Source organism: Artibeus jamaicensis, unplaced genomic scaffold, assembly GCF_021234435.1.
Source record: "Artibeus jamaicensis isolate MK-2021 breed Jamaican fruit bat unplaced genomic scaffold, CSHL_Jam_final scaffold_612, whole genome shotgun sequence".
Lineage (NCBI taxonomy): Eukaryota > Metazoa > Chordata > Mammalia > Chiroptera > Phyllostomidae > Artibeus > Artibeus jamaicensis.
The window spans coordinates 7,293,677-7,318,179 of NW_026522049.1; the positions used below are offsets into that span (position 1 = coordinate 7,293,677).

A 24,503-nucleotide genomic window follows, 5' to 3' on the forward strand; every position below is an offset into this window, starting at 1 on the left:
GGCTCAGTAGGCTGTCTGCGGAGTGGTTTTGTACAAAAACGTTTTTCTTACACATGGATGGGGAGTTCCAGAGTTGATGGGGGGCTGGGGGAAGGAGGGAGGAGAGGGAGACATTCTGCATCTGTGTTTGGAAACACAGACACCTGTTCATGGGAACAGGCCCCCCCCCCACACACAGCTGAACCTTTGTACGTCTCTTCCCCTCCCGGGACTCCACCAGGAGTGACTGATTCTTTATTAAAGATTCCTGCCCTCAGCGAATGGCGTTCAGGGAGATCCAGATGCTGGCATGGTACTCATTCCTCTTGGAGAGTTCACACAGTGAAGACATTTCCCAACTGCCTCTGCATTCTGTTAGAACCTCTCTGGGGAGAAATACAAAGAGCATGTTTTCCATGTGGCATAACCAAGTTGTCAGAGTGAGTGGGAGTTCACAGGTGACGACCGGCCATTGGAGTGACCATCCTCTTCCCTTTACATTTAGAAGTGTTTCTGAAATTCTCTCCTGAGGGGCCCAAGGCCACTGACTTGACTTCTCCATCTGTGCAGGCCCTCGGGGAGGCCAGCGACGGCCTGAGTAACCTCCCCAGCCCTTTCGCCTACCTCCTCACCATCCACCTGAAGGAGGGCAGGAACCTGGTCATCCGGGATCGCTGTGGTAAGGCCTAGCTCTGCTGCCTTCTTTGTAGCTGCAAACCTTTTTTTTTTCTCTCTAGCCTTGTAACAATGTGGTTAGCTGGCTTTTTCTATCTCAGCATGGTTTGCAACAGACAGGACCCCAAGTCTGAGCCTCTCTAGGAACCAGGGAATTTGCAACAAATTATTTAAACACACCGAACCTGTTCTGGCTGGTGTGGCTCAGTGGACTGAGTGCTGGGCTGAGAACCAAAGGGTCTGCGGTTCGATTCCTAGTCAGGGCATGTGCCTTGGTTGTAGTCCAAGTCCCCAGTAGGGGCCGCTTGAGAGGCAACTACCCATTCATGTTTCTCTCCCTCTCTTTCTCCCTCCCTTCCCTCTCTCTAAAAATAAATAAAATCTTAAAGCAAAATAAACACACCAAACCTTATTACCTTTTACTGTTATTAAATTAATAATAACAGTAACAATGTTACTGTTATTAATAATACCATCGTTACTGTTAATAATATTAATATTAATGATATTAATAATATCATTAACAATGATAATCAGCACCACGTATAGTTGTTTTAAGTGAACTAGGGTCACCGTAATAACTCAATGCCCAGCACAAGGCAACTGCGGAAGAGAATGTATCATCACTGATACATTTATAGCAGACGCCTAGCAGACAGCCAGTCAGCTTAGCAGTTGATGAAGAAGGCACCGTACACATCAACACAATAACCAAAACAACGCAGTTTGTGTGCATTGCTTCCTATCTCCCTGTTTTAGCACCAAGGAGAGGCCACAGTCCGCGCTCTCAATTCCAACCATTGTCATCTCTTACCGGAGTCAACACATATCACAATCTGGCTTTATCTTGTATAAACCCAATCTAATCCAAGTATAAATGAGGAGTTTATAAATGGTGCCATCCCAGCACCTGTTTCTTTTATAACCAGTAGCAATTGTTCCTGTCCATTTCCTTTATTGGCAAGATTAATCTTTATATACTAAGAAAACAGCCCTCTCCCAGCAAGTTCTTTTTCTGTACGTTGGGGGTGTGTGGCGGGTCTCCTTATGCTGTGACTGTGTTGATTTCTGAGGGTATGTTTGACTGCTCACTGTAGGTTTAGGCAGGAACTGATGTTATTTATCAGGGCAGCAATAGTTTCTATGGAGCCCCACCCAGCCTGTAAATTTTATCCGACACAGTCCTTTGGACCAGTAGTTCTCCCACTTGAGTGAGCATCTGAACAGCCTGGCAGGCTTTTGGAAATACGCATTGCTCACACCCAGAGCTTCTGATGCAGTAGGTCTGGGGTGGGGCCCGGGAGTTTTCTTCACTAACAAGCTTCCAGGTGTTGCCGATGTAACTTGGGCTGCTCTCATGTTCTCAAAATGAGCCTTATCTGAATGCAGTGAATGGTCCAGATGCAGCCTGAGCCCAGGTTCTTGAGCCATCTCTACGAGAGAATAATTGTAGTTCAGCCTGCCTCTTTCTGCTCTCAGTTACTGCCTGTTGCCTGTCTGTGGGTCTCTGTCTCCTTCTCCTTATCATCTTATTGTCCTCTGCTCTGTTTTTCTCCCCCGCTTTCTTCCTTCTAACTTCCTCCTTTTGTACCTATTCTCCCTTTCCTTCCCATTTTCTCCTGGGGGTCTCTGCAAGATGTATTGCTTTTGACCAAGCAAGACAGACACACACCTGCTTTAAGTTGACGATCTGCCCTTGTCTAGTAACTCTGGGAGCACCTACATTTTGACATTGGTCAAGCAGAAAGAACCTGATATGATGAATCGATCTGAAGTCCAACTGCTTTATAACTGGGCTGGCCATAGTGGGAGTTGAGTGCTGGCTCAGTCTCCTGCAGAAGGGCACGTGTCTTAGAGCTGCCCTGCTTTCTAGGCTTGGCATGAGCACCACTTTGTGATACAGGAAAAGTGCTCAGCTCCCCTTAAATCCCAGAGCATCAATTCCTGGGAAACAAGAGCCCTTGCATTAGAACCCTGTATTTTCTCTTACTGTCAAGGCACTGAGAGAGCAGCATCCTGCTGTGGGCCAGTGGAAGCCTGTGTTGTGGGTGCCCTCTGGTGTCCACTTTGCAGTACTGCAAAAGGGAAAGAAGAGTTTGAAGGAGTTCAATGTCATTGACCTGGGTTGCAAATGGGAAAATGGAGGGTTGATCTGAGTTTTAGGCCATGAAAATTCAGGATCGATTCTTCTAGCAAACTGTTCTCCCTCTGCATTGCCAGCACAGGTTTGTTTGTAGAACACATTACAGGAAGAGAGCATTTATAGGAAGAAGTCATTTCCCTGTTTGGAAAGAATGGTTTAGACAAAAGGTTTGAAGATCTCCCACTACGCTGAAATTTCTGCCATCTATAGGTGTTTAGTGAATTGCTGAACTGCTACAGAAATGCTCAAATGTCAGGTACCTCTGATTTCAGACCTGTTTTCCTTTTGCTATTTAATAGGCTAATTGTTATGGTTATACATTTCTTCTTTAAAAAGAAAAGATACTCTTATTAGACCTAAAGAGAAACATAGTTTCTTCCTTGCAGCTGCCAATGGAAGACTGTCCACATGTATAGAGAAGTTTTAGCAGAGTTTATTTGAGCCAAAATTTTGAGGACATGCCAGGAAACAAAATTTCAACGGATTAAAAAAATGCTCTAGAGAATGACAGTTTTGCAGTTTCCTCTATATATTTATACTCAAAGGAGAAGACATAAGAAATGTATATGAAATCCATCAGTGGTAGGAGAAAGCAAAACCCAGACATCTCCAAGATTGCAGAAAAGGCAGAACGGAGAAACACTTCTTTTACCTGTGGATACAGGATAGTTAATAACTTACGATTATGGCACAAAGAGATGTATTTGGGGAACAAGATGACAATGGGGGTTTTTGTGGTCTCTGTTCTGGTGCCTGCGGTCAGGCCTTCCTGGGGTCTAGAAAAGAAAATGACTCTGACATTTCAAAGGTGTGTTATCCTAGATGTATAAGAGCAATGGGCAGGCCTGGTGTAAGGATGGACCTTTGTCAAGGAAGCTATAGGCCTGGAATATGACTCCTGCCTTGGCTTGCCAAGTTCAGAACTTATGATCAGACTATCCTGTGTGTTTACTTTTGGTCTACGAGCATTTCAGGCCTGCCCGGTGGCCCCGTTGAGCTTGTCAGGTTTGTTATTACATAGCCCCTCTCATTCACGCAGATGTAACTGAGGGGCAGATGGGGGTGTTTCTAGATGGAAAAGCAGCCACACAGCTTGCCGGCAGGTGGGTTGTGAATGGGCTCGACCGAGGGACCTATTCCCTACCCTTCAGGGGCGCTCTGTCCAGCTTGGGCCAGCCTGTCTGCAGTCTCTTGCATTTTTTCTGCTGTTCCCAACAAAAATGATCACTTTGTGTGTGTGTGTGTGCCATGCTGTGAAGTGACAAGGGGGCACTGGACGCCAGGTAAGGCTCGTAGAATCTGAACCCAGACCACCCGGGTTTGAAGACCAGCTCAGAGACGATCTAGCAGTAACTGTGAAGATCAACCTGGGGTTTGTGGGCTGGGGGTGGGATGTGGAGACTTCTGGGGACTTGTGGGAACATGCGTGGGGTGCAGGGTAACATAGCAACATACAGTCACTTTGTTTATAATGTTTTTGTGTGACTATCTCTTTAAGCCTTGCAATTCTATTCCAGAGGGCTTCTTCCTTTTTTTTTTTTTTCTTTTTACCCAGAAAGGCCTTTTCTATCTTGAGAAAGATGCACATTAACCTATATCTATTCTCTTTCCTGTGGAGTTTGGCATTTTTCATGTATCTCTTGGACCTGCCCAAGTGTATTCAGATTTCTGGCCCAGAGTAGGAACTTAGTTTTACTTTTTTGCCAAATGACCATTTGATTAACTAGGACTAAACTTTCCTTTCTCTTTATATTTTGATGCCACTTTTCAATTTCATATTAAAATGCAGTGCTTCTTGGGTTTCTCTTTGATTCCTACGGTTGTGTTGTTTTGCTCACGTGCCAGTTTAGGTATATCCAAAGGTCACCATCAGTGCTTTTTATTTAGCAAAAAACTGGGATTGGGGTCACACTGGAGTATCATCTCTGGCCACCAGATGGCGGGAGATCACTGGATGTCGTGAGAAAAGAACAGAAACACACACAACCAACATACCACAGATTGGTCACCCAAGAGTCAACCTGAAACTCTCCAAGATGCAAACACCCACGATGAAACACAGCTAGTGGTTGCTTCTTCTCCACTCGTTGAGTTTTGGCAGCCTGCTCAGGTTCCACGGCAAACAAGGGGAGCTGGATTTTGAAAACTGTTTCTTTTTAGTCCCTTCCCGTTCTGATTGAAATCATCATCATTTGGCCCTGTCTGTCCTAATAGCCTTTCATGCGTCCCCACCACTGAGCTGTTTTGCCTCTGGAGATTTTTGCGGCTGGGCTTTGCTGCGCGGCTGTGCATCCTTGTGGGTTGATGAGAAGGTCCCGAAGCTCTCTTGCTTTATAGAGTCAGTTACCTCTGGCTGCAGAGGGATTTATCCCAATTCCCATGAAGTACCCTGGAGCAAAACTGGCCCATTTCCCACGTCTGCTGCCTGAAACAAATCGCCTCACACCCAGCCCAGGCTGATTGCCTTGAACTTAACGGAGCAGGTCTTCCATTTGGGTGAATGGGACTTCTTGGTCACGGGTGGTTCTATCAGTTGTTCATTTCTGTACCGATAGAATGATATGCTGGGTTCCAGGTAGTTATTTCTACTCACTGTGCTTCATTGTGTGTGATGTTGACGTGGCGTGTTCTGCTTCAGGGTGTGGGCATGTTTTACACAGAGGGTGAGACACACAGAGGGTGAACCCATGCATTTCCACGCGTCCCTGGCTTCATTTTGATTTTAGCTACAGCACCAGGCCGTGGGTTCTCTCCTGCCATTGTGCCTTAAACATTCATAACATGCGAAGTTTGAGGCCAGGTGCTACATTGATGACTCTCTGGCTTACTATTATCTTCCCTTTTCCCCTAACTCTTTCTAATTTCCTTATATTTCTTTATAACGTTCCAGAATTGTTCAAACAGGCTGTGATAAGTGGCAAAACAGAGAGCGAGACTGATAGACAGTTATGGAGAAAAACTTATTCTATAGTTGGAAACAACAACAAAAAAAGAGCTCGTAGAAGCAGTAGTTGCCATCGGCAGCGGGGCAGGCCTCAGGGAGAACTGGAAGCCTGGCTTGGAATTCTGCTAGACTTGAACCTACTGTTCTCTTCAGTGATATAGATTTTGCTGTACAGAGAAAAATGATGCTGCTTCTTTCCCACAGGACGGAGGAAAAATTCTCTCTCAATGCTCCAGACACTCATTGTGATTTCTGAGGAGGTTGGTAAAGCCCTCAGCTGCTACCGGAGCTGTAAATACCGCCTTGACTGCTAGAGGGCAGCAGCGGCTGCTCAGAAATCTCCACTGGCCAGTCCTCCAGAAACCAGGCCTGGCTCTTTCGATTTTAGCCAGCCCCCAAAAAAGTCTGAACTCATGCACCCAGCAGAAAAACAGCTCAGGTTTAGTCCTTCTTTTAATCTTTCTTTTCTGGCAAAAAGAAACGATTTTGAATATGTGAATATGCCGAGAGGATTATAAATATATGTGTATAAAACCAGAAGCAAAAAGTCAAATTTATGCCTCTCGTGTTTCCAAGTACGGCTTGTGCAGGACGAACTCTTCTATAGGTAAGTCAGTTGCCCCCAAGACTTGGTAGATAGTTGTTGCCTTGAACCTGAACTCTTAGGTTCTCCTGACAAGCCTGATCAGACATTACAAAATGTGAGCTTAGTATAAAAGCATGAAGATAATTTCCTTTCATGAACAAACAACTGCTCTGAGAAATGTGTTTAATTAGAAACCTTTTCTAGCCTGAGGCAGCCTTTCTCTGGGAGAGGCTGCACAGCGAAATTGTCTCACTCGACAGAAGAGCTTTGCCGATTGCAGATAAGTAAGGTTTGCCTGTCAATATGGCTTCTGCATTCAATGTAGTGGATTTTTAGTTCAAATTAAGAATGCTATTAAAATTATGTTAGGTAGTAAGTTTCCATATGTGTGGGTAAACATACACATAAATGACCATTAAACGGATTTGTAGAACTACCTGTATGGGCAGGTAAGGAGGCTGATATGTTGCTGAGTGAAGAAAACAGGTAAAAATACAATATGAAGGCTGATACCTTTTTGTGAGATGTGTGTGTATATAAGGTCTAAGTACATGTTGACATTAATTTTATAGATGGTGATAATTTCCTTTTTGTGTGTATCTTTCTACTTTTTCAAGCATTGCTATGAGTTGTTCTATTCAAAAAAGTGAAGAGAAGTTATTTCTAATTAGAGCCTCATTACAGATTCATTTTATTTGCCCATTAGACTGGTTCTCCAGCCAGTCAGGGTGATATTGTTGGTTCTGTTTACCACTTACCTGCTGCAACTGGCCATTCCCCCCCCCCCCATTAATGCTCTCCATGTGGTAACGGCCTCTCAAGATGATAAATAAAATACCAAGAGGAGAACAAAACTGTCAAATAAGGTAGTTCTTGATGACTCTCCTGATGACAGATTCGAGTTGTTGTGTGCCCTTCACACTGAGCCGCCTGTTATTTTCATCAGATTTTTGCCTGCAAAGTACCCTGAAATCCTCAATGAATAACCATAGGATTGGAGAAGAGTGGTAGCCAGGAGTTCTGGATACTTTGTTATTTTTAGTTTTTATATATCCCTTTCCTTCCAGGACAGCTCAGATTGTTGCATGGAAAATTTCCCCAGCCATGTGAGATCCTTGTAAGAAATGTGTAAAATAAGGCATTTTCAGTTCACTGGATGAAGAGAGGTGATAGAACTTTCATACCTTTAGAGAGGGCAATAGAAGGAATATGAGAGAGACAAATTATCAGTACATATTATCTTGGTCAGCCAAAATAAAGTGAGTGAATACTTAATTAGTACTATGCATATTGTTATGCGCACTCCCCTATTTAACTGAATTGAATAGTAATGCTAAAAATAGTAGCTCTTAACATGGGACTTTCTCAGTTAGTAGCTGGACCTGCTACCATTGATGTGCACTGGTTCATTCCATTTCAGTGTAATTCTTTCAGGTTGGGATTTTCCTTCTTGTAGGTGAAAACAGGAGGCAGAAGGATGTGGTGTTGCCCCAAGTAATGCAGTTATTAAAAGCAAGGCCTGCTGTTTAAATTCACCATGCCCATCTTAATCCAAACTTTATTAATTCACTTATCACCTATTTAAAATCTATGTACCATGCATACAACTAGGGAATTCTGGACATATATTTTATAAACGGAACTTTGAATTGGAGGAGTTTAATATTATGTTCATAGGTGCTCCAAGTCAAGTGTTCTGTGTGTTAAAACCATCTTACGAAATACAGAGGAGAAAAGTTTTCAGCGGTTTTATTGTTGTCTGTCTTTCATGAAGGTCTTGGAAGAAGTTCTAAGTGAGAAAATGGTAAATGGCTTTTCTCGATGGTTTTTGTGACTTAACCCTTCCAGCCCATGGAGCATCTCTTGAGACAAACATTCCAAAGCCCATGTTTGTGAAACTCTGGGTTTTTACTTCTTACAGTCTCGGGACAGCTTTCTTCCTTGTCTTCAATGTCCTGGTGCTGTATTATCTCAATGGCCAGGTTGGCCTGCGTTAGCTTGTTTCTTCTGCCTTCTAAATTATAAGCTGCTGCCAGATTTATATTTCTCGAGCTTGGCTCTGATCATTTTACTCTCCTGCCCATAAGCGAACCTGAATTTCCTTCCCTCCACACACTAAAATAATTCCAGATGGACCAAAGGCTTAAGTGTAAAAACCGAAACTCTACAAAATCTGTGGAAGAAAACATAGCTGAACTAATTTAAAATCCTATAGTGAGAAAATTTCTTCTAAGCAGAATGTTAAACTACAAAGCCATAAATGTGACTATAATTTGGTAAATTTGACTAAATAAAATGAAACTTACTCACTGCAAGAAATAACATAAGTGTAAACAAATTATGAAAAAATGTATAGCCAGTGACTGATTGCCTTAATTATGGACCTGTTCAAATCTGTAAGCAGATGATAAACCATAAACGCATACAAAAGGGGGGAAAAGGTTATGAACAAGAATTCTCTTGACAAAGGAATAGAAATGCAGGCCACTAAAATGGGATTTACTCAAATGCTATCAACAGAGAAAAATGGAGATACCACTTTTCACCTCACATTGGTTTTTTAAAAAGGTTTATAATGTCCAATGTTGGTGACCATGTAGAGAAACAAGTAAAAAATTATACATTCCCTCCACTTGGTCAAAGTATACATTTGACAGATTTGGGGAGGAGAAGTATTTGACACTGTCTGTTGGAACCAGAACATGCACCCATTAATTTGCCAGGCAGTTCCAATGTCAAAAATTCCTTTTAAATGTAACCACTGACGAACCCCAAGACAGTCATACCAGATGCTTATTGTAGTACCATTTGTACTAGTAAAGAAAATGGAAGTGATGTAAATGTCCATTATCTGGGGACTAGTGACATAAATGAAGACACACTAACAGAATAACTTCCGCAGTTGTTTCACTAAAACCCAAAATTAATGAATCCGTATCGGGGATCTGAGCGGAGACCAAAGTGCTTTAATCGAGAAAGTGAAACCATGCAGTCCAGTGCATGTGATGTGATGACATCTGAGTTAAAAGCAATTCCTATATTTTTGTTCTATAAAAACACCCGAGAAACTGGCACATGACAGGCGTGCGGGGGGGGGGGTGGTAAGGAAAAGTTAAGAGGGCAGAGACTTTACTTTTTATTTCATACTTTTCCGAGTTGTGAGCATGTCTTTCCTTTGTTAAAATACGAAAAAGAAAGACGGCAAAACAAAACAAAAACACCCTCTCTCTCTTCCAGAACAAAAACGAAACTCCTTATTCTGTTATTTCAGGGCACTTTGGTCTCTGACTCCAATCTGCCTCTTAAACTTCTTTTTTTATTACATTTTTATCTATCGTTTCTGGATACATTGAAACGCTTGTCTGGCACTACCTGCGTCTTGTCCCTTTGGTCTCTGTCCCCTCCTGCCCTTTCAGTGCCAATCCCTTCTGCTCAGGGGACCTCGGTCCCTCTCTGCACATCCAGCTTCACTCAGATCTCAACTCCCATCTCTCTTTCAGCCTCCCCCGACTGTGAACTTGCATAACTTCAAATTCAATTCTGTTTTGACACTTACCTCTTGGGTTATATTTACAGTCTGCCTGCTGCCTGCCAGGTGCAGAAGAGCAGGATCTGGGATTAATTTTCCTTCGAACCCCCCTCCCAGTGCCGGGCACTGAGCCATGCACTGTCACCTGTGCAGGTGTGTGGCACGTGAGCAGTGTTAGCAGGCCTGACAGGTGAGGAGTCCAGGGAGACTGGACGGGCCATAGTGTCGCTGAGCGTGAGCAGAAATGAGGACTGTCATGCAAGTTGTCAGGAGTATAAATGGGTAAGACATTTTTGTAGGACTGATGAACGGCTGTTCATCTATCTGAGAGTGTGCAGAACCCCAGTGTGTTTGGGATAGAGCAGGGGAGCTCAGGCCACGGATGCTGAAGGCCTTGATATTCTAAATTTGAGGTTGTGTCATGCCGTGGGGTCCCCAGGGCAGATTTAGTGGCAGCCCCAGCCTGGAGGCACGGTCCCTGACCTCCCAGTGTTCTTCTCCTCCCCAAGTACCACCCTACCCCTTTATTCCAAAGAGCTTCATTGTTTCTGAAGCTCCCAGTGAAAAAGGTTAAAGTCCACTCATTCAGGTGTCATCTCGCCATTTGTATAATCTGGGCGTTGCATTTCTGAGCCGCTGCACTCTTTTCAGAGCCTGCCTAGTTGAGACATCACGTCGCTGACAGTGAGGCACTTAGGCTCGGAGAGAAGAGTCACCCTGGACTCCCCCCTTCCTCGAATTTTCCCGAACAATTAACGCCGTGCTAACTTGACACCCTCTTTCCTTGTTTGGCTTTGTACACCCTGGTCCCTTTTTCTATTAATTCCAGACATTAATATTTTCTTTCACGCAACTGCCGCCATTCACCCGTGAAACAGTTTGAACATTATGTAGCTGTCAAGATGCCTGGGGATTACCCAGTATGCTTTGCCTGTGAGAAAGTGACAGTATCAAGGCCTGGTTTTGAGATGTTTATTTTGAGAGGACGCTGACAAGCATGAAGCCCTGATCCCGGAGTGGCAATTTCATTTAATTAAAGGCCTCTTTTTATTATAGTTTTTCCTCCACTTTATATATATATATATATATCAGAATGATTGTTAAAGTCTGACTTGTAAGGGGGAGTGGTGGGCAGACTGCTTGCTCACTAGTGAGTATTGCACCGAATGGCTATGGATGTGCTCATTTTTATAATCCCACTCAGAATTGCCACTTAACTTGATGTGTGTGTGTGTGTGTGTGTGTGTGTGTGTGTGTGTCTGTCTGTCTGTGTCTGTCCAAGTTTAAACTAGAGACAGCTGGGCTTTTGCCCCCATGTTGCCAAACTTAAAATGTGAGATTTGAATATGGATATGTGTATCTTTGTAGTTTAATTTTTTTTAAAGTTAGTAGCCTTGCGATCCTGGAAGACTCACGAAAATTATTCCTCGGCACATCCACCAAGACTTTTAAACAATGTGTACTATCTTGCTTGACAGGGATGTGGCTTTCAGTGCAAATAGTTAGGAAATGTATTGCCTTCATTTTCAGTAGTTTTTAGTTCTGCAGCTACATAGGAACCTAAAAAGGAGCTAAAGTAAAAGATTCAAGTAATTAATGATGGGTGTTAATGATCTGGTCATTGTTAGTGACAGAGTGGCCTAACTACTTTTTGATTCGATATTCTCAGACTGTTTTGACTTGACACTACCATCAAGAGTTCAACTCAGTACATAAGTGCGGGCCTGTGTTGGACACTGTCTGAGGCACCTAGGATAAATCAATGAACAAAACAGACTGTTGGTATTTATGTACTTATTCCTAGTTCTGTGTTTTGTGATTAATTATATTATACCTCCCCACATGAGATTTTCTCTTTCTGTGTAGCAGTATCAGCTGGCTGTTCATTTGTGTCTTCTTTATTCATAATTCACTAGGCAACAATGCACAAGTGTGTTCCAGTCGCTGTTATGTGTCCCAAGTATGATGCCACGCTTGCATGCATGTAACCCTCACGCACCACACGTAATCCATGCATTCTGTTGGCAGGCAGTTTTTTCTCCCTCTCCATTGATCTGAAAGTGTGGAGGAGGGCCTGTCATTGGCCCCTTTTTTTCTGCTTTGGATATAGTGGCTGGAGGGACCTTATTCATTTCTCCTGGCGTCTGTTTCAAAGCACCCCAGGAGGAGCCGGCGGGTCAGGGGTGCCGCCCCGAGGCCAGCTGAGGGCCTGGCTGATGTGGCGTTCAGCTGGCGGGGCTGAAACAGTGTTCTCTGCTTTACTGCAGGTGCGGACGGCAGCAAAGAATGGCAACTTTGTCCGTCTCATCTCAGCGCCCTGGTTCCAGTCTTAGTCCCCTCGCCCCATCTTTTGAGCCAGTGCTTCCAGAGATTGATTTATTTATTATGATTATATGCTAAAGTACAGGGTTCTGTCGAGTCAGCCATCTGGCCAAATGTTTGAAAACGTTTTTTTTTTTCCCTTTTTTCACTGATTCACTGCCATTCTTAAGAGGGGTGGGCTTCTCCCCAGGACTCCTGACATTGTTGGCTGGTACCAGGGGGGTTTTTATTTCTTGAATTTTTGTGGGTAATAGAGTGCTGACGTACCTACAATGAAACAAAACAGAAAAAGCTCAAGGAGCCTATTTATATTCCACCAGTGAAGGCAAAGAAGAATCAGTCATTTACCCCAAACTGTTTCATACATCTCTCCTCTCCACCTATGGGGCCTTCAATCTCTGCCCAGGGAGAGATTTGTTCTGGGTGCACACGTTGAAATGCTTTGAGCCCGAGGAGTGTGGAAAGGGTCTTTACTTAATGGCGAGATCTTAGGCTTTCATGTATATTTGAAAAACCTGTCTTGCTCTCTGTCTCTCTTAAAGGCACAAGCGACCCCTACGTGAAATTTAAGCTGAATGGGAAGACGCTGTACAAAAGTAAAGTCATATATAAGAACCTGAACCCAGTTTGGGATGAGATAGTGGTCTTGCCCATACAAAGCCTTGATCAAAAGCTGCGTGTGAAGGTAATCCCGGGTGGCTTTTGGAGCTGCTCTTTTCTGAAAAATATTTATTTCTCAGCAGTCTTTGCCTTCTTCAAACAGAACCTCCTCAAATTAATTTTTTTTGCCATTGTTGTCCTTAAGCACTGGGTTAAAAACATTAGTGTGGAAAGAACTTTTTAGAAGCTTTGTTGAAATTGTATATTTCTTTCAGGTCCATGAGATCTCCTCTCCAGAAACTTAGAGTGAAAACAATCTCTCCATTGATTGTATTTAAACTTACTGAATGTGGAAGAATTATTACTGCTAGTTCAGCAGCAACCAGTACTAAAGCCTTTCTCATTAGGAATAACTTTATACTTAATAGAGCTTCGAGCTACTGGTTGTAAGCATTAATTGCTCTAACATCTGGGTTAAGACTGCATGAGTTGCGTGCAAGATGAGATTGCTATAGAATATTTAACAAATTTCTGTTTAATTGACAGACCTGCTCACCGTGGAAAATACTAAATTTTAATGAGAGACCATTTAAACCACAGAGAGCAGTCCACTGTGCATGGCGTCTGAATGCATATGCATAGTGCCTTAGAAGTACTTTTCTGCTGCTGTTTTGGCTGTGCTGGGGGGGAAATGGACAAGTTTGAATAATCTTGTTTTCCCCGTCGGCTTGGCTAAATTTCTCTTGCAGTGTACCGTGTAAAGTTCTCAGCCTGTTACATTTGTGAGTGATTTGATAAACTGGGTTTACCATATTAACGTGTGTTCCTGGGCTTCTTTTAAGGTATATGATCGAGATTTAACTACATCTGATTTCATGGGCTCTGCGTATGTCATGCTCAGTGATCTTGAGTTGAACAGGTAATTGTGTTTTTACCTTTGGGTAGTTCTTAGTGGATTTTAGAGGGAGCTCAAGGTAATGGTGACTGGCATTTGTTTACCTCAAATGACAAGAAAAAAATCAGAATAAATGAAAGGGTGTTTTAAAATGTGACTTTTAAGTGATTTTTGCTTTTTAGCTCCCAAATGTACTTGTCAGATAGTAAATCCTCCACACTGTATTGTAGACTGTGTATTAAATGTTGTACCCTCATTTGTTAATATTCAGGGTTCTCTTCACCTATCTAACTTAAAATAAAAACAAGTATTTAAACTTTATTTGGGGCAGTGGGTGAGAAGAATCAGTTAACCAACTGTTGAATTAGGCAATGCCAAACAATTTCTCCACCTTGAAGAGGGTTGGTTTATTTTCTGAAGTTTGGGTTTTTTTATCTTGTGTCTTGACCCTTAGTCAGATGTAGGAGAGTTTTACCATGGGCTTCTGATGCATTATAAGTCTACACAGTACTGCCAATAAGTGTTAGCCTTATTTGTTTTTGGTTTTTTTTTGCTTGCAGAACCACTGAACATATCTTAAAATTGGAGGATCCAAACAGTTTGGAGGATGACATGGGAGTGATTGTGTTGAATTTGAACCTAGTAGTAAAACAGGGTGATTTCAAGAGACATGTAAGTATCCCCATTGTGTTCCTCGTGAAATCCTTCTTTCCCATTTCCCTTTGATTGTGGGCTGCCAGATGACTGATCTTTTTGCAGTTGTTTTGAGGGGAAAACAAATATTTAGAGACTTGGAGCACTTATCTGTGGTTATATATGTCCCCTCTTTGAGAAACCAGGAAGGAAAATCAATTAAGAATTTTCTCTATTTTGCTAGGGGTATGGATCGTATTGCTGTGATTAAAATATATATGTTGCTTGTTGTTTGCTTGTAATGTATTATCTGAAAAATACTTGTACTAAGTGTTAAGGTCTTTATTTACATTTCCTTAGGTACTAGATGCCTTGGGTATTATTTAGTTATGGAAAGCAGTATCTAGGATTTACTTATTGCAATGCTCATTATTAAGGTGATCGAGTATATATTTGAAGCATTTCAGTTTCTTTGTCTTTTCTTTTAGCTACCAAGTTCTCTAGTGAGAGTACTTTTGGGAGGATACAGATTTTAATGTTCTCTGGTCTGTGGTGTAGAAATTTCTAGTTAATGCACAGCCTAGTGAAGATTCCTATAACATCCACAAAGCATTGGGTTTTGTGATGGTATGGCTGGGATTTTGTTATTACGAGCAAATATTTGAAGGCAAATAATAATCTCGTTTTATATTTAGAGAATATAATTAAATCCCAAGCATTAAAATAAGAACTAAAAGCATCTTTGATTATAACTTATTTAAAAGGTATTTTTAAAGCTAGCTAAAAGACTTACTAGAAAAAGAACCAAGATGTGTTAAAATTCAGCATGTTTAGAATCTGGCATGAAAATGTGAAGCCTGTTTATAAATTAGGCCTCCAATAATGCTTCTTGAATTGAGTCACTGGGGTCGAAGAGGAGAATATTCTTCATTTTGACATCATCTTTGCTTGTAGTTATAATTTATTTTCACAATGAAAATCATGACTGATTTACTAGTAAACTCAGAAAACGGCTTAAAGAAGTAGAAAAACTACACAGTGACTTTCCAAATGCCAGAGGGTCATCTAAATAGTTGCTATTTTTACTGCAAAAATCTTGTGGGTATTTGTTTGACGATAACTGAAAAAAATAAAACCCTTCATCGATTCTTAAAAAAGTGTCAGTGTTGAAACTTCAGGTCTCTACAACGCTGATATTTTGATGGTGAAATGTCTTATATTGATGTTGAAAATAAATTTGTTTCTCCATCCAACTTAATGAAGAAGGGATTTTCTGTAGCTTCTCTTAGGCTTCCCAGTATCCCACCAAGGTCCATATCACCTACGTGAACAGTAGGCGACCAGTTACCTGATCTGGATTCCAGGTTAAAATAACACGCAATGTAAATAAGTATCATTTGCCACATGGTTGAGCAATTGCTAGCTGATATGTTCTAATCATTTCTTACACATTCAAGTGGGGTTGGTAAAATTGGATAATTTCCCCATGAAAATACTCATGTGTAAGCTGTGTAATAACTGCATATTTATTCCCCTCGTGAATTTTTCTGTGATACATTGGATTATGTTTAGTAGTAACAGTGACGCTTAACATCTATTGAAATGTTGCTGAAATTTGGAGTTTTAAAGCAGCGCTATCTTAGTTAGACAATTTATGTCAAGTTGCAGAGAAGTTAACATTAGATGCAGCTTGGGTTTGTTTTTGTAAAACATCTCAAGGAATATCTTTGAGTCCTAAAAGTAGCCACGCTTTTCCTCGTATTTGGTTTGGCTCTCCTTGCCGCTGAGCCCTCCCTTCCTGTTTTTTTGAGAGATTTTTCAGACTGGGTATGTGCTTTCTCATGCACTTTTCTCATTTTCTTTGTTCTTTGTCTGGCAGAGGTCTAGTGGGCAATACATTTATTTTATATATATTTTATGTGGGTATTATAATATAGAAAACCCTGCCTGCTCTCATTTGTTCCGATTGGTAGTTTTATTTTCCAGTGTCTATACTTGATCAAAGTATGCACCAGCAAGGAATTATTTATCAAGGGGCATGTGTAGTTACTTATTCAATTCATAGGGCCTATCAGGGGCCTTTTGGGTATAACACATAGCAGGAAATCTCTGAGTGCTTTTTGAACTGAGTTTCGGTTAATATTTAAGTCTTTTTATATTGGGTTTTTAAATGGGAATAACTCACACTCTAGACTGGGGAGGCAAGGACCTGTAGATAGGGAATCATGTCTTTAATATAAATTTCCATTTTCATTTCAAGTCTGATGGAGAGATTGCAGTTTGAATTCTCAGTTTTGTACCCATATCTCTTTCTGTCATCATTGAGGCAATCTTTGTCACATTAGAATCAAGCAGACAAAAATCTTAGTGTGTGCAAAGCATTTCTGAATTGCCCCTCAGCACAGACTTGTGTGCATGGGGGCCGTATACAGTTAGAAGGTAAGGCGGTAGCTGGAAGGCTGACAAACCTGGCGTTGTTTTCTTTTCCTTGGCAAAAGTAGGATTATAGTTAGAGTTACGGGCTTTGTCATCCGACTGCCTGGGTTTGAATCCCACCTCCAGCATGTTCAGGGCAAATTCACAGAACAACCTTACCACTCTTAACGACAGCTACAATCTCCTCGTGAATGAAGTGGTGATAAAAAAGCTCCCCTATTTCACAGAATTGTGAAGACGAAGATTACTTTATAGAGAGCTTGGCGTGGGCTAGACACTCTCTATATGGTAGCTCTTTGTTTATAGTAAGCAGACAGTAGTGATCATTTTTTTATTAATCTCCATATCCATTTTATGTATCTTTTAGGATTGTTATAAAATCGAAAGAATTATATGTCTAAAGGCCCTAAACAGCCTTGCGACTGTTGCATAAGATGGCAATTCATTTTGGTGTTTGTTTTGGGTTGATGTGTTTGTCGATATGCTATTAGGAAAATACAATAAGAACCGATTTCAGTACCTCAGCACGCAGTGGCCAGAGCTCTCTGCCACGTGCTGAATGCTGAACTCCCAGTTTCATCGGGGGAAGTATTTTGAATAAAGACTCTTTTCAAGTCATTTCTGTACCAATGTTTCTAGTTGCTGGTCATGGGAATGTAAGTGGATTTCCCCCAAAGACTTTATTTCCTGGTCCCTAATTTATGGGAAAGATGTATTGGCAGGTGGGTAGGTCGTTTGCCTGAAGGTATTTTTTTTTCCCTCAGCATAATAGTAAATGTGGTCTGCTCAATTAGATTCATAATTGAGTTGTAATCTCCCAAATTTATCCGACTTTGAACATCCAGTTAGCTGGTTAACCAGCCAGAGTAGAGCTTCCCTGTCCTGGACTGAGATGGAAGTGAGGAGAGGATTTTGCTAGCAGAGAATTTTAATTGTAAATGAAATTCAGCAGCCTTAGCATGACAAATGAGAGCTGGAAAGAGAACAGCAGTAAAGTTCCTTGCTGTTCAGAACATTTTTCCCCCTCCCTCAGTTGTATTAGCCTCTTTTCTTCATTGTGCAGGAATGACTCAGATGTTTCTCTTCTCATTTTGAAAATTGAGGTTTCATCAGTGGAAGTAACTGGAATTATTTTTCTAGAATCTAATACAATGGAAACCTAAATATTGTCCATGAATTTCTTAAATATTTTCAAGACACTATCTGAATATTTCGCATAGTGAAAATACACCCTTCCCCTTTGCTTTTAGAGATAAAATTATAATGTTTTAAGGCAATTCAAAACATAAATGGACTCCTGCGGCAGAGCAGTATTTATATGTCCTTGTACTTTCATTGTGGAAAGCACTGTTGGAAAATGATGTAACAGCCACAGAAATGCGATTTTTCTGTGCTTTTAACTGTTTTCTTGTCTGTAACTTCAGAGAAAAGTTGGGTGTTTGTCATTTGAATGTAGTCTGTGTGACCTAACTAATAGGATAACATTTTTATATTGGTAATGAATCTATTTCTCTCTTTCCTTTTGCCATTTTTCACCATTCAATGGACACAATGCGTGCTCAGCGGTGGACAAATCGGAAGCGGTTAAGTGCCAGCAAGGTAAATATTGTTGTTGTTGTTTTTTTATTCGAACCTCGTTTGGTTAAAAGTTCATCTTTAGATGCATACATGATTAATACAAACCACCCTTTGCATGGGGCAGTGTTCAGTCCCTTTTACTGCTGTTATGAATAAGGGCACAACCTCCCTTTTAAAATTTCATTTAATAAGGACACAGCCAGATGTTTGAACTTGCACTTGGCTTTTGTGGTGACATTTTATATGGACTGGCCATGTTAGAAGGTTCCACTTCATTAAGCTTAGATTATTTGGAGTGTATTGCAGTTAGATGTAGTATTTTAGAAAGTTATTTACCATTAGATAGAAATTAGCTTCGGTGTTAGAGGGAGCAATGAAAAAATTAATTGAAAGAATTTTATGGTATATTTTATAAATGTTTCATAGCTTCTGAAAAAGCCATTTATTGCTTTTTTAGGTGAGTTTTTTTTAGCTATTTCTTCATGAAGTGCTGGTGATTTTTTACATTGTTAGTATCTACTGAAACAATTATACCTACTGCTGTCCAATTTGTCTGTGTACCAAGGTAGAAACGCATTATAAATAATCAGGTTATTAAACTAGCGTGTTGTAACTTAAGTGACTAAATGTCTAAATTAGTGTAAAAATAAACCAACCAAATGTTTTAAAAAATTATACCTTAATTTAACAGCTTGGCTGCTTTGTTAAGGAGAAATACCGACATGGTGGGGGGTTTGCAGGTTACATGGGGAGGGCAAGCCAGCAATCTCTTTGTATGCATTTATTCTCACACACACGTGCACTAATATTTGACAGCTCTAATTTCTGACCTCACTGTGCTTCAGCTGTTTACTTCTCTGTAAAGTAAGGGGCTTGAAACAAAGATTTTGTGAATATGTAAGAGTTTGTGTTTGTCTCTGAGAGAGAGAGAAAGAGAGAGAGAGAAAGAGAGAGATTTGTAACCTGACAAGCCCCAGTCACTTAGGAAGACAGGCCAGCTGGTTCTAACAAAGCTTGCCTTTTAAAAATTTAAAGGCATCAAAGTTCTAACTCTTTCTAAAATGTACATCCTTTGCATTTGGAACACTAATAAAGAACTATGATCAGGTATTTGGTTATGTGACCAATTCACTTTGTTTCCAAGACTCTGGGTCTTTGGAGAAATTAGGAGACAATAAAAAATGCGAAGCTGTCTCAGAAATCCCTGCAACTTTTGCCTTATTCCTTTATAGTCACTAGAGGGTAGAAGAACATCACTTCTGGCCACAGAAGGGAGCCCAGCTCACAGCGCTCCCACATTAAGAGTCTCTGTAACCATCTGAAGCAGTAAAGTTTCCCAGCATGCTTTGGTGAAACCTGACAAAGCAGTATTTTCTCGTTTATTGATTCTGCTGCTGCACTAAAACTCTGGTCCTGGACATCAATAACCATCTTTAGTTAGGGAGCTCTGGCCTGTGGAAGAGCACTGGCAGTTTGTGGAAGAACATAAAGGCTAGAAAGAAAAATTGTGAGCTTGGGGAATACTGTAGCCTACGGGGGACAGGGGAGGTTATGGAAGAATGGCCAAAGGAATGAAGAGGGAGAGAAAACATGTTGACGGCCTGGATAAAGATATCAAAAATATGGAAGGGGCAGAGGATCCTGGAGAGCAGTATTTATATCCACACTGCACTGAGTATTGTCTTCTTGTTTTTTGTTTTCCCCCAGCATGGTAGTTTCTAGAATTTTGGCTTCAGTGCACTGGACTGAGAGTCATAATACATGCCCAAACCTTGTACCTGTGTTTAGTGAAACCTTGGATGCATAGACTCATTGGAAGCTATTTAGGATCTTATATGAGAAAGGCAATTATATGCTGGTGAAGAATTTCAACTGGTAGGTTGACTCTTTGATACTTGGAGTTTGCAGTTTTGGAGAGGCAGATGAGACTGCTTCAATAGTGGCTTATGAAAATGAGTCACTTGGAAAATCTGTAGATGCCATGCTTGACCTTGTATAAGAGCTCTTAAAACACCCTGACCAACCTATCTTGGTATTTTGAAGCTACAGTTATAAGCTTCTTCTTTAGGATTTTCATATTATATTTTAAAATTATGTAGCAGGAGTTTGACATGAAGATTATTACTCAGCTATGAGCATCTAAAAATTTGCTAATTCCAAGTAATGTGTTTCCTAGAAAACATCATTGGCTTTTTCACCTCCATTGTATTCTTATGATAATTTAACCTTATTTAGGTAATTTGCTTCTTAAATTTCTAAGTGTGTAAGTTTGAGTCATCGGAAGGAGCCCAGAATGGCAGAGTGGTTTTAGAGCCTCGTCTAAAGTGTTTCTTTCTTGCACTGACCTTGATTTTAATGTACAACATACAGAGATTGCCTCCAAATATACATTGAGGTTTTCTCCACCGTTTTTGTTGATGTTGTGATAAGCATTTAAAAAATAAGAAGCGAGACTCTGATTTAACAGGGCCTCAACCAGATAACTTGTTTTGGGTATTTGCTGTATATAATCTTTGCTGTGAGTAGATCTGTTTCTAAACCTTACTTCTCTCTTTGTAATGTCTGTAACAGTAATAGAGATAAAAATTTAACAGTAGTTACTCCTTTTACATCACATAGTCTCGGGGGAAAATTTGATGATAAACTGGGATTGACAAATTACTGAGTGTACTCGGATCTGAATCGATGTGCGTGGGCACACATGCTCCCACCTGCTATTATTTGAGTCTGCACAGTGCGATTTAGGGATTTTCTTTAGATTAATTTGCACAGGGATAAGTGCATACTCTTCCACAGCCCCTCTTCAACCCCGTTTTAGGCAGTCATAGGGCAGCAATCCAAGGTAAAAGATGTAACGAACCTAAGGTAGGAGACGTGCCCCATACCAGTAGAACTCTTATTCTGTATGAAATTAGTTGGCTCTTGGTGCCAGTTCTTGACTTGTTTGGCTTCATATCCTTTTATCTCTGCAACTCTGTTGTTGCAGAGGCTGATCTCTGCAAGATATGTTTTCAAGGTCCCCTGTCAGCTGGCCTCCAGCTGGCTTTGTCCAGGGGGAGGAATTGGCAGGATACTAGAGCAGAGGAGAGCAAAGGAGGTGGGTGTGTCTGCATTTTGCATCTTCCATTAGCCAGACCAGCTGTGGTTTCAGCTTCTACCAGGTGACCTTGACCCTACTATTTATTGTTTTTGTCTCTTTGGCCCAGGGGTCATGGAGCGGCAGCTTGAGGGCCAAGTCTGGCCCTAGGTTCATTTTCCCAAATAAGTTTTATTGGAACACAGCTGCACCCATTTGTGTATAAATTGTCTCTGGCTGACAGTGGCAGTGTGGCATCTTTGGGACAGAAACCTGGTGACCTGCAACTCTCAATGCTTACTGTCTGGACCTTTACAGAAGAGGTGACCCTCTCCTGCCCCAGCCTAAGAGTCTTAGAAGCTTCCTCCTATTGCTTACCTTAGGTTATCTCAGTATTCTGTTTGGTTTCTCTGCATTGGGTGCCCTGTATTTTCAATACCTTGAATGGTTTTCTTTTCCTGTTGACTTCCACTAACAAATACAGGGGCTAAGTTCTCGCTTTTAGCTTTTTTTTTTTATTTGCATACTTTTTTTTTATTGTGATTACTGTGTGAGAATCATGAATTACACACTGAGGGTTCTGCATGAATTTAGGTCATGCCTTCCCTACCTTCTTTCCCCTTTTCCATTTTGTTTTTCTTTTTTGGCTCGGCTTATCACTTTGTTTCTCTGACATCTAGGAGGTAGGGCAGGCAGGCAGCCTCTCAGAGAGGTGGAGTTGGTCTTGAACCCTGAGAGCTGTCCCATTGCATGGACAAGAACCTTCTTCCTCTGTTTGTTTTCCTACTTTACATAAAGTCTTCCAACCTTAGACTCATTGCACTGTAGATCCCGTGACAGGGTGCTTTTGGGGTCTTGAGAATATTTTGTAGACCAGGCCCCTTTGCAATGGGGGGATGTTGCACCTCTTGTTGGTTCTGACCCCTCTGATAGGCTCCTGTCCCCTGGGGTGACTGATGCTGTGCGTTAGCTGTCCGACCACATGAGCGAAACCTGGAAAATCTTTGGCAAATTTTTGTGGTTCTGCTTTTGCCTTTGACTCAGTCATACAGGTTGACAGTGTCAATGTTGCTTCTGAACACTTGGCAGAGACTTAAGAGCTCACTCGGGGTTGAGCACTTAACAGGCAACATGTTTGGAGGGTTACCCTTTTGCTAAGGGCTCAGCCTCAGGTACTTTGCAAATGTGGCTTTAACAAATTCAGCTAGTTTTATGTTGGGGGTGGGTAAATTCAATAGAAGAGGATGGTCAAAGAATTTGGAGTGAATGCCCTATTACCACACCTCTTTGTGTGATGAACTCACTTCCCTACTTCCCATGTAGGCCTGGGAAGTGGTACTAGCAAGAGCCTTTTGCAAGACATGTGGTCCTCTGAGGAGCTGTCTGGAGGGCGTCAGGCCTGGAAATCTTTTCCGATTAATACAGTGCTTTTTATTTGTTTGCTTTGTTCTTGTTTCATTGTCACATATTCTTAACTCAGTACCCACCCATAGTAGCACCTTTTTTCCATTTCATTTTCTTGGTTAAACCCAAAGGATTGGAGAAATGCATACCTAGATAACAAAACAGCCCTATACGTCTATCTACCTGTTTGTCTCTGTCTACCTATATACCTAAACTACCTAATTTTTTTGCTGTAAGTGCAAATTTTGACCCCCACTTCAGACCCCTTGAATTAGAAACTCCACAGGGGCGGAGCCAGCAATCCCTTAGCAAGCCTCCCAGGTGAGTCTGAAGCATGTCCAAGTGTGAGGACCTCTGGGGTGGACCAGGGCGCAAAGCCAGAGGAGTAAGAAGGGCGGGGTTTGTAGGCCAGTGGCTACACTGCTGAATCGTAGGTAGGGCTGGGATCAGGGGGAGGCAAAGAGGTGCCCAGGGTGTGAATCAGAAGAAGTCACTTGGGGGCTCAGACCCCATCCCTGTCCTTGCAGAAGCCCAAGAAGGAATGATCGCTCCAATTGTTTATACCCAGAGCTGCACTCGCTTTACTTAGTCCCAGAAGCATTTTAAATGAAGAAGAGACATAGAAACGTGGAACATAGATGTGAAGGCCCACAGATGATGCAGGTGAATCAAGGAAGATGAGATGATGAACATGATTGTATATGAGCCTGCTGGAGATCAGGGCAAAGCAGAAAATCTTATTGTATCACATGGCCTTCTTTTTATTTTATTTCTTTTATTTTTAAATACATTCAAAGCATCTTTCTGGTCCCAAACCCTGAGAGTCATTGGGTATTTATAGACTCTATTCATTTTTCAAGTCTCTTAATTTAATTTTTACTTTTAGTTACAACAACTGAGTGATGATATTCCCTCACAATTAAAAAAATATTAAACTGAATATAAAACTTTTATAGCTAATATCTTTGTACACACAGATTATTCATAGCCTTGGGACTGTGTTATTCATCTACAGATATAAATCTCATCTCCCGTGTCCATGTGGGAAATTTAAAAGGCTTTCTTTATATTCTTACGCGAAGATTTTTGTGTAGTTGTAGGGGAATTTATGCCTCCAAGATCCTCTTCAGATGATATAAGGCACTGTGGGTGGGAGGTTTTCTGGGCGCCCGCTGCACGAATGTATGGATTTTCTCATGTCACGCTGTAAAAGCTGTTGACAATGAGCAGTAGTTTTACATGTTGAAAATGCTGGGAAGGAATATTTCAGGGAAACCTCTTATAGACCCAGGGATCTCCCTTAGCTCTTCTAAGTCGTGCTGACATCGTCGCAATCTTGCTTTCCTGTTTTTTTTTTTTTTTTTTTTTTACTTACAAAGTTCGTTCTTTTCCATGCATTTGTTTTCATTGACTACCTTCTTTCTTACAATGACTTAGGGAAAACATAATGAATGAGAGTCAAAATAAGATGCATTGGCAACATTGGAACCCATTTTGCACTTCCAATGAGATGGTTTAAAAAGTACCCATGGAGTATTTGGCACCTACAAGGTATGCTCTACTGCAAAAATCTTGTGAAAATATCTTCTCACTGCCCCTCTTTTTAATTTTTATCTTTAACTTTTGGGGCATTCTGTTACACCCAAGGGAATCACCTCATGATATCAGTCAAGCTGTGCTCCACCTTCTATGTCCCAGGCACA

The 24,503-nt window shown here is 41.3% G+C and overlaps 1 protein-coding gene across 3 annotated transcripts in view; it reads left to right on the forward strand.

The window, feature by feature from the left end:
• MCTP2 (multiple C2 and transmembrane domain containing 2) overlaps positions 1–24,503 on the forward strand; it is a 137,584-nt gene that overhangs the window by 34,342 nt on the left and 78,739 nt on the right. For all 3 annotated transcript variants that reach the window (XM_053658865.1, XM_053658867.1, XM_037145086.2), the window contains 5 exons: positions 550–658; positions 12,721–12,863; positions 13,621–13,697; positions 14,234–14,345; positions 18,306–18,341. In XM_053658865.1, the coding sequence (XP_053514840.1) occupies positions 550–658; positions 12,721–12,863; positions 13,621–13,697; positions 14,234–14,345; positions 18,306–18,341 (477 nt within the window). The remainder of the gene's footprint in view (positions 1–549; positions 659–12,720; positions 12,864–13,620; positions 13,698–14,233; positions 14,346–18,305; positions 18,342–24,503) is intronic.